General features: G+C 44.2%; 1 protein-coding gene across 1 annotated transcript; it reads right to left on the bottom strand.

Moving 5' to 3' along the window:
* Positions 1 to 241: 241 nt before the first annotated feature.
* Positions 242 to 10,295, bottom strand: LOC119366604 (disease resistance protein RGA5-like). The gene is made up of 7 exons (XM_037632359.1): positions 10,009 to 10,295; positions 9,302 to 9,917; positions 8,992 to 9,202; positions 3,736 to 5,865; positions 2,817 to 3,644; positions 821 to 2,708; positions 242 to 663 (listed from the first exon to the last, which is right to left on the bottom strand). The coding sequence occupies exons 2-7, from the start codon at positions 9,876 to 9,878 to the stop codon at positions 634 to 636; spliced, it is 5,664 nt and encodes a 1,887-aa protein (XP_037488256.1). The 5' UTR covers positions 9,879 to 9,917; positions 10,009 to 10,295; the 3' UTR covers positions 242 to 633.
* Positions 10,296 to 10,794: the final 499 nt, after the last annotated feature.

Raw genomic sequence — 10,794 nt, 5'->3', positions numbered from 1 at the left:
AATAACAGATGAGCTCACTGCAGATGGAGAAAATTAATAGGCATTTGTAGCACTAGAAACAAAAAGTTATGCAACCAATTAAAAAAACTGACTTCACCTTCAAAGCAGCCATTAGGGCAGCAGTGGCGCCGGGTAAACTAGCCAGCAGCACATCATAAAGAAGTGAAGTACAATAGTAAATATTAAGATACTTAATTGAAATGAAAGTGTAAAGTAGATAGTTCATCATGAGCTAGCTAGCTTTGAAGCTGTACAACTGAGGACCTTAGAAACTGAATGGTTCCTCAACCGAGGAAAGCAAGAACAGAATAGAGGATACAAAATTTAATTTTACAAGAATGTAGACAAGTATTCCACACCGCAATAGGGAATGGAAATAGGTCCGCTGAGTTGGATGCACACCAGGAAAACCCTCTAGTTACGTTCACTGGGAACATAACCTAAGGGACAAAAAACCTGGCGCACCGCCAAACTAGCCTTATTACACATTGAACAAACCAGGTTCACCAAACTATAAATAAACAACACGAAGACAATATTTTTTCCTTTTTGAGATTTTTTTGTTGTTTTTACCTCTTCAAACAAGAACTAAGATCATAGACTGACGAGATGGCCCTGCAGCCAGCGGCATGGTTACAATAGTCTCCGGTGTGCAGTGCCCATCTGTAAAATAACGCAAGTAAGAAATCAAGCATGTTTAGAAACAGAAACAGACATGCATGTTAATGTATTTATAAACTCTGTAACACTTAAATGATTATGTGTTAGAACGAGAATAAACTTCGCTAGACATATTGTTGTGATGAGGAGACACACATACCAGATCAGTTTTTAGGACTTGAAGGCTGGGACTGTTTGGATGTTCGTCCACTGCACGCTTCAGTGCTTCATGTATCGCCTCGACATCACCAGTAGAGCTGATTTCCACCTCCACTTTCTGAAGTGAAGGGAGGTCCTTCAACGTTGATGCAGCAAAGTCATCATCAAAGTTAACGTTGGCATCCTTTAAGGCTGGGACGTCAACTTTGAAGTGAAGAAATTCCAGTCGCAGCATAGCGCCCAGTAGAAACCTGAGCGTTGACGACATGTGAAAGCGCTTCAGCTTGGGGAATGCACCGTCGCCCTTGATGCTATGGAAGACATTCGACCAGATCACCAGTTCCAGACTAACGAGTTCTGGCAAAGCCCCAAGGATATCCAGATCCGGATCCTCCACAGCCATCACATTCACATACAAGTGTGAGAGAATCGGAACATGGGAGACATTGATCCACTTCGGCAGCCGAGAGGATAGGATGCTTAGGTGCAACTCATGGAGTTCTCGAGGTGGGTCAAAGTCTCCCCAATTGAGCTGACCACCGAATGACCAGTGAGCCATAAGTCTTAGGACTTGGATTTTCTCTAGTTTTCTCATAGACTGCACCAAAGCTTTCCTCTGGTTCTCATCCAACCTTCCAACCCAAATATGGAGCTCCCTTAGCTCCGTCAGCTTGCCTAGCTCTTCAACAAAGTTTCCCGACATGCCTACATCACCGAGCCATAGTTCCTCTAGGGATTTGAGATTCCCCATCCCGACTGCTATGCCTTCATCAGCTCGAAGGCACTTGAGTTGTCTTAGCCGAGTAACTCCCAGGGGCAGTTCTCGGACATTGGTTCCCCTCAAGTCCAGTGTCTGCAAAGAAATGAGATCCCCTATGTCTTCGGGTAGTTTGCCAATATTTGTGTTGTATAGTCCGAGGTACCTCAACTGATGCAACTTCCCCAGATGCTTAAGATCACAAGAGCGGCCTTCCAAGAAAGTGCATTCCTCTATAGCAATCACACGCAAGAGCTTAAACCTTGAAAGTGATAGTTCCATGCTAAAAATACACCCGGTGGCATTAAATGACCTCAGCCTTTCTGTGCGGGTGTACAACAGAGGGTCACCCTGCCCCGTGGTCCAATTTTGGACAGCCAACCTGCGAGCCTTTCTTTCACGGTCGGAGTCCTGATTGTTTCCATCCATATGCTCTAAGGTAACAAGGCTCTCTTCACTAATTGATAAGGACATGATCATAGTCCGCACCAAATCGAAACCCATTACCTTCCCAGGGTGTGAGTCGTCCTCTACCGGCATGACCACATTTTTGTTTATGAGTTCCTGGAAGTATCCTTCTCCAAGCTCAAATAATCCTGACTCTGGTTTCTCAACAATTAAACCTTCGGCTGCCCACTTCCAGATCAAAGTTTCTTTCTTGATTAAACAGTTGTCTGGAAAGTTGGCTAGATGCAATAAACATGCCCTAAGATGATGGGGAAAATTACGGCAGACATATAACACTATCTTTATTGTGCTCTCTTCATCCTCGGACCCAAAACCAATATTGTTGTACACCTTATACCAAAGGTCCATCGGTTTGCCGGCCAACAAACCAGCCATTGTAATGAGAGCTAATGGTACACCACCACATCTGTGTAAAAGAATTTCATATTCCTTTGGCAGACCACTAGGTATATTGTTTTTACCACCAAATAATCTTGTATTAAATAATTCTCTGGATTGTGAATGCGGAAGTGCTTCTAACTTGAACGCTTCACTTGCCATGTTTGCTAGTACTTCATCCCGAGTAGTTGTGACAACTCTACTTCCACGTCCACTATCTATCATAGCGAATTTGATTGCCTCCCAGTCATTCCTCTCCCATATATCGTCAAAAATGATTAGGTAACTATATATGGCCATGAGAATGCATGAATTAGGATTTAGTATATGTATTAATAATTTCATAGCATTACATAACACTTGCTACTAGTATAAAAGATGCATGCATATATACCTCTTGTCTGCAAGTTGTTCCCTGACTTCATCAATAAGCTGCCTTTCTTCCAATATTGCCAAATTGAGATTCTTGTACTTCTGCTTGTCAACTTCAAGGAGGATGTTCATGTATACTTTCCTCATGTCCAGACTCGAAGATAAAATAATGAAAGCCGCATAATCATATTTCATTTGAATCTTGTCATACACCGCTTTAGCAAGTGTTGTCTTCCCCAATCCCCCAATTCCAAGAATGGAGACTATCTTCAGCTGCTTGAACACATCACCAGTCCCATGTGTCAGCTTGTTTATCACCTCCTCCCTTGGAACATTGATGCCAACCAGCCCTTTCGGGTCTTCATACAAAGCCATCAGGCGAGGGCCAATGCTAGCTTTTACATTTAGATTAGCAGCATTGCGGGTGTCAAACAGGGCTATGAACCTCTCAACTTGTGCTGCCAATTCATGGGCCTGTTTCACCTTGCCATTGATCACGTCGGCAAACTCACGGCGGGCCTTCTTTCTACTTAACAACTCACTGACCCTTGTAATGAATCCGTGAGAACCATCGATGCACACTGGTAATGAATCAACGACATCCTCCGCATCATAAGAGAGGTCCCTTACAGCCCTGGCCCAGACGCTGAGCATTTCCCTATGCCCCTGATCGTCCTCCAGCTTCGCCACACGCCTGAGGGTATCTTGCATGCCCTCCAGCAACTTGTAGAGGGACTTGACGCTGTCCTTGATTTTTGCCTCCAGCTTGTACTCGTCCTTGAGGAGCCCCAGCAACTTGGGTAAGAGGGAGCCCATGGCGCCCATCACGACGTCGACTGATGGTGCATATCTGGTAATATAGAAGGAAAAATGTTGAAGACATGGGAAAGGGCTAGAAGATTAGTCGAATGGCACGATTGGTCTGTGAAGAAAATCCGTACCTGCTCTCGTCTTGCTTGCTCACATGTTGCTCTGATTGTTCCATTATCTTCTTGTCTTGTTCAATCTCATGTCGCTTTTCCTCTGTGTCTGAAGTTTCCTTCATCTTCTTCTTGCCTTCTTGTATCTCTCTACGCTTTTCCTCTTTTTCTTCAGTCGAGGTACTCATCATATCCTCCTCGCCATCATAAACAGATTGCACTCTGATTATAGGAGAGTTTGGATGGTTTCTAACGGCAGCTCCCAATAAATACTCGGCAACTTTTATGTCGAATTTTTCAGCATCCTGAACCCAAAATTTTACAGAGACCTCTTTAAGGCTTCTCAAGTTAAGGAAGCCAACCATTTGAAAGCTATTTGGCACCATTTTCATTGAACTGAAGCCTAGCTTGAGTTTCTGGACTCTGGGCATTGCTTCCCGCGCAAAGGTCAGGCATGGTGCAGCACACATGAACTTGAAGTACTTGATTACTTGGAATCCTTCCTCGTCGATGATGATCCTCCTTTCTTCAGGAGCTTCCTGGATATGCAGGCTGAGAGCAGTAAGGGCAGGGAGTCCTTTCAGGATATCAATATCTTCCCTCGGCAGCCGCCTAATTGCGATCTTTAGAGTGTAGAGTTTACTAAGCCCTCCAAACCACTCAGGGAGGCTGAACAAGATGCAACAATGCCGTGACAACTCGATCCTCTGAAGAAGCAGGTCCGAAAGAGGAGACACCATGCTGAAGCCATCCTCCGGAATGTTTACACAAGAGGAGCCTGAAGCATCTGGTACCAGAGTTATTGACCGCAAGACACTGAGTTTCTCAAGAATCAAGCCTAGGAGTTGCACATTCTTCTCCAGTTTTTCTGCTGGCCATACTCTAGAACATGTGAGCTGAAGATCCTGAAGATTGGTCAGCCGTCCAAGATGCAATACATTCTCTTCTGAGTGTGTGCCAATATCAAAATATCCCAGAGTGCGAAGAGATGTCATTTGTCCAACTACACGGGGCTGAATAGACTTGCTTGGAAGGCGGAGGTACAGTAATTTCTGCAGACGAAGAATATCAGATGGAACAGCAGATACTCTTCCATCGACTTGTAGTGTCTCCAAGCGTTGCAGCCCTTGAATCTTATCTGGAAGTTTGATGGTGATATTACTTTCAATCTTGATATACTTTAGAAGAAGTAGCTTCCCCATTCCAGTGAGATCTAAACTCTTCTCTTGATTAGCCCAAATACAAAGAACCAGTACTCGAAGAAATCCATAATCCATAATGGGAGGTATACACTTGAAGAAACCCCAAAACATAAGTGATCGAACATGGGATGTTACGATGCTTTCCGTTATGTATGCACTTTGTACCCCTCCGAACTGGATGGATAATCGGCGGACTTTGTCAGGAAGTGTGAGAGTTGATTGATTATAGTCCACGGTTAGGACGAAATTTTCCTCCCTGGATTTGCACCTAATAAAATCTAGAGCCATCTGATGAACTGAACATGACAATACCTCACCGTTATAATCCGTGTCCACGGCTTGGAGCACTCCTCTGCAGACAAGCTCATCAAAATAACCCTTAGCAATCTCTTTTGTGTCTCGTCCTTCCTTAGCACTGAGGAAACCTTCGGCTACCCACTGGTTCACCAACTCATCCTTCTTGATCACGTAGCCTTGTGCATACATGCTGAGATATAGCAAACATGTCGCCAAATCAGGTGAAAGACAGTTGTACATAAGGTTTAGAACATTATTTACCCCTTCCGAAGTGGAGGGCAGAGAATCTTCTACGTTCTTCCATTTTTCCATTACGATATTGGATTGGCTTGCTAGCAGACTGGCTATATTTATAATTGCTAATGGCAAACCACCACATTTCCTGATAATCTCGTATGACACTTCTTTCATATGTGTTGGACAACCATTTTCAGAGCCAAATACTCTACTGAAGAATAACTTTATGGACTCGTGATCATTAAGAGGTTCCATCACATATATATATTCTGAGTCATAACTACAGCATGCCAATGCTACATCATCAATTTGTGTGGTTGCTATTATTCTGCTGCAATAATCACCGCGTGGAAAATAACGGCTGATAATATTCCATACTGATGCACTCCATAAATCATCTATTACGATGAAATACCTGCATAATTTTGTATGTTAGACCAGGCAAAACAACAAGATAATATTATACCTCAGCCAAGACTCAAGAGGTAACATCGCCGATAGGGCTGTCAACAAGCCGAGATTGAGAAACTCCTGTTATTGAGCTTGAGCAAGTCTAAGTCAGCCTAATTTACTATTAGGCTTGAGCTCCGCTCAAAGAAGCTCAGTAGCTAGCACAAATCAGATGTTACTCGGATGATCATATAGTAAGCTCAACAAAACTTGGGTGGCCTCTTGCTTGGCTCTACCAAGTGAGTATGCACTACACAATATTGTCCATTTGTACGAAAAACAAAGTAAGTTCGACAAAACTCGACTAGGCTCAACAAATTTAGCATGATATAGACTTATCGAACTATTCGAGCTCCGCAAGCTTGTGACCTTTATTCCAGGCTTGAGCTCCGCTCTTTTTTGATATTATAGTCCCCCTATTTTTATGTTGTCCTTCTTTTATATCCCCAAGGGGCTGTTGAAGAGAGTTGACTATTATCGTTCTCGCTTCTTTTGGAAATCTAAACAGCATAAAAGGAAGAATCGTTTAGCATGTTGGTAGACTCTGTCTACTCCTAAGGACCATGGGGCCTCCGTATTCAAGATATGGAGGTTAAGAATATGTGTTTTTGGATTGAATGGCTTTTTAAATAGTAGATTGAGGATGGTGTTTGGCAATCTCTATTGTGAAACAAATATTTGGGATAAAAGCCACTTCGGTTAAAGCCAAGCCAACTGACTCACACTTTTGGAAGAACCTTATGACGGTGAAGAGCAAATTTTCCAATTTGGATTGTTTAAGGTATAGACTGGTCAATCTATACGTTTTTGGGGAGATAAATGGATCGGTTTTTGGGAAGATAAATGGATTGGCAACATGCCCTTCTCAGCTGTGTACCTGAAGTATTCTAATATTGTCTGTCATAAGGTTTCCACAGCAGCCGATGTTCTTGGGGAGGAGAATCCTTTGACGGATTTCCGATGAGCACTAATCACACAACATTTAAATGATAAGGATTAGATTGTCCTGAAAGTAGTGTGTGTTCGATTAAATCAAGGACATGACTTGTTCAGATTGGGTCTTCATACCATTGGAGTGTTTTATGTGCACTCCATCTATTTGGCTTTAATGGATAAGTGAGTCAGATTTAGATCAAAGAGGTTATGGCATCTGAAAGTGCCGCTTAAATTTAAAGCGTTCATATGTGTATTTTATGTAGGAGTCGTTTTAACTAAGGACAATTTACTTAAGTGTAAGTGCCAAGGGAGGTGTCGTTGTAGTTTTTGCTATGAACAAGAAATCATCCAACATCATTTGTTTGATCATGCATTGGCTCGTGTTGTGTGGTGTGCTGTATATTTATCCTTTAATGCCATGTCACCTGGTAGCATCTCTCATATTTTCATGTCTTGGTTGCGGGGTGTCCATATATCTTTAAAGCCACTCATTTTTTTTGGACCGCAATGACTTTTTAGGTCCATTTGGCTATGCAGGAAAGTTGTTGTTTTGACTAAAAGAAAGTTCACTTGTGTATGCAGGCGATCCTCTCGTGTACTATTTGGCCGCGGTCCTTGGAGTTATTTACAAAGGGGGTCGTGCAAGGAGCACATGGGACCTGGCGCCAAGCGGCTCGAATGGATTACCAGGGAATATATGCCCCTATTTAGTTGTCGGGCAGTCCCGTGTTAGACTTAGCTATTGAGTAGCTTTGCTCACGAGATATATAATAGCCCCTCCGTCCCAAAATAAGTGTCGTGAGACGGAGGGAGTAGCATTTGTCTGCATTTATCAAAAAAGGTTTTCGCCCTGTTTATATATAAATCAACCTGGCCGAACCGATACAAGGTGATGAGAAAATCCTCTTACAAAGCAGATCAAAGATAAAATAAGAGTACAAGAGTGTCCACACCCTAACAAGATGCACCCGAAGCTACTGACTAGAAGAGAAACCGCGCTTCCTTTAAAAACCACTGGACATGGATCACCGCACACCAAGTTTTCATCGGAGTGGACCCCCTGCCCTCTTGCTCAGAGTTGTGGAGCACCGATCCTACCTACGGACAACGAGGACCGAGAGCGATGACATCAACGTCACGTGTAAAAGATATGAAGCCACAGATGACGCTCCATGCTAGAGCCGAACGAGCACAAGAAAGGACCCGAGCTCATCCACCGATACCAAAGAGACACAAACTGACTACCCGAGTTCCACGACGAAACCCCCAAGAGGTTGACGATGCAATACGCCGCCATCATCGCGACCAATGACGGTTGAAGGTTTTCTCTAAGGGGACCACAACGACGCCCCCAAGAGGGACGCGACACCCACGGGAATCATCGCCGCCGGTGCTGAAGCGCGGAACTTTCGCCTGGAGTCTCACCCACGCCACATCGAGATACCATGGTCCCAAATCTGTCGCCACCAAAACATACCGCCACACCACGATATGGGAGATGCCACAACTGACCAATCACATGCATGTCCCTCTCTTCTCACTCTCCTCCCAACCGCACATACATGGTCCCTCTCTTGTCGCTCTCCTCCCAACCGGACACTAAACCACAAATATCCCATCACATGCATGGTCCCCACCTACTTTTTCTTCTCTCAACCGGATACTTTGTATTAGCGTTGGATTGCTCCCTCCCATATCATGTCCGCGGACCACGTCCGGTCATAAAAACGGACATATACCGGAGAAAATTACAGGTCGGCATTGGAGATGCCCTAAAAATGGCAAATATGCAACCCACAAGGACAATCCGATAAAATCGGAACAAAAACAGAAACCATGTCTATTATTATTTTAAATTATGGTGTTCAGTATGGACTATATAATACCGTTTGTGCAAAAGTTGAATAAGGTTTTGGAGTGTGCTGTTGTACATCGTAGTTTCGGGAAAAAAAGGAAAAAAAACCAGACTTATTCACATCATGCAATGCAGTGAGTATCTGAAAATAATAACATTAAATGTCCTGTGAAAAGATAATCTTTTTTCCAAAAAAGGTTTAAAAACACGAGAGATGTTTTCCAGGTCTTCCAATACTGGAAATAACACATGAAATATTTCTGTTATTTGTTTTGATATCTAAACGGCGAGATTAGTTACCTTTTTCCTTTGAGGTGTTTGTTGATAGCATCCATAAGGTCCGGCACATCAGGAAATCCATGCTGGGGCGGTGGTGCCTTAAGCTGTGAGAGCATGCTGGTGAGAAACCCACTCATATCTGGATTCCGAGACACACTTACGAAAGCCCGGCACTGAAATTTCCCTGCATGCCTGTGATACAAGGCTCTCGCAACTGTTGTCTTCCCAACACCTGTGAAAATTCAAACATGCATAAGAAAAATTGATGCTTATTTTTGAATAATTAATGGAGCAGGAAAAGACATGAGACTTGAAGATAGATAGACTGTACCTGCACATCCATGTATAGGTATCACCTTGAGTGTCTTCTCATCGTCGTCTAAAGCCAGCAGCTCCACAAGCTTGCTTGGGGGCTCTACGGCATCCAGGTGGAAGGACATTTGGGACGTTTTGCAGCTGACACCGGCTTCCACTCGGTCAGCTGGCTTGATAGTATTGGGAGAAGTCCACTGGAAACATTTGCGTCTTTCACACGCATCCTTCGCACGAGCAAGCAATACAGAAAAGTTGAAATCAGCACCGGCGAAGAGGACCTCGTCCAGGTGATCTTGCGTGTCATAACAAAGTTCCCGAACCATCTTCATCCACCACCGGACCATGAAGCTAGCATCCTCGTCTTCAGACATATCCCTCAGGGAGATGCACAATACCTTGAGAAGGCGAATCTCATCAGCACTGAGCAGATCTGGCGCCAGACTCTGTTCCGGATCCCTCAGCGAATGAAGTTTCCGGAGGAGGGGGCCAACAGGTCCCAGCCAAACAGTTATAGGAACTTCAATCGCTGATTCAAGAGCAGCATCAGGATCCGCCGTTGTTGGCAGAGGGTATGCGGCATCTAGAACATCCATCTGTCCTATGGATCAATATACCACCGCACCCATCTTCACCTGAAGCAAGAACGTGTGATTAAGTTTTCTAACTGTACAAGCATGCACGAGAAACAAAGCTAAAGAGATGTGAGACGAGGAGGATCATTACCTCTCAAATTTCAATTTTCAGGAGCACGACGGCGCGACTATATGAGATGACACATAGTAGGTCGTGGATAAGGTGAAATTGCACGACTCACCAGGTCGGCCGTTTCCAAAGGGGAAGGAGAGAAGCACACTTCGTCCGTGCCGTGTCACCTCTGCCAGCAGAAGTCGTCGTCGTCGCCAACACAATAGAGGAAACAAGGAGGTGGCTCATGAGGAGGGAGGCGCCATTGGCTTGGTGGCTCGGAAGAGGGATCTGGCTGACGTGCCTACCGGATTGGTGAGAGACAGAGAAAGAGCGAACCTAGGAGGGTAATGATACAACTACAAAAGCCTGAAATCACTAGTTAAACCAGTCAGGGCATCTCCTCACATGCAAACCGGACCCGCATCCACCCGCGGACCAGAGGACCAGTCCGTGGACATGGATGCTGGACTGACCATCCAAAGCTATCCGTACATTGGCTTACAATTGTTTTTTTCAGTCTGCACGTTCAAAGTAGCCGCATATCCAGCAGGGCCGGGCGGGCATAATCCGGGGCCCTGTGCGAAGCTAAAAAATGGGGCCCTATTTCACTAATGAACTGATGGGCAATTATAATGTTTGTGTCTGTACATATTCTAATCTTAGAGGAACTAGACTGATCTTTCCCTATGATGACTCAAATCTGTATTATTAAAACACAAGATACAAAAGATAAATAAAACATAATTGAACATCATGCGTCAATGTTTTGGGTCTAACTCACCTAGTTTTGGGTCCTCTCCGGTTGAACTGCTCCACCATGAG

The sequence above is a fragment of the Triticum dicoccoides genome, chromosome 2B, assembly GCF_002162155.2.
Source record: "Triticum dicoccoides isolate Atlit2015 ecotype Zavitan chromosome 2B, WEW_v2.0, whole genome shotgun sequence".
In the NCBI taxonomy this organism is placed as follows: domain Eukaryota; kingdom Viridiplantae; phylum Streptophyta; class Magnoliopsida; order Poales; family Poaceae; genus Triticum; species Triticum dicoccoides.
This window is presented reverse-complemented; position numbering and strand designations above follow the sequence as displayed.

Coding starts and splice junctions, on each gene's coding strand:
- LOC119366604 (XM_037632359.1), bottom strand. CDS start 9,878: ATGGATGTTCTAGATGCCGCATACCCTCTGCCAACAACGGCGGATCCT. Junction 9,203..9,301: donor ACCTATACATGGATGTGCAG/GTACAGTCTATC, acceptor GAATTTTCACAG/GTGTTGGGAAGACAACAGTT. Junction 664..820: donor AAGTCCTAAAAACTGATCTG/GTATGTGTGTCT, acceptor GTTATTTTACAG/ATGGGCACTGCACACCGGAG.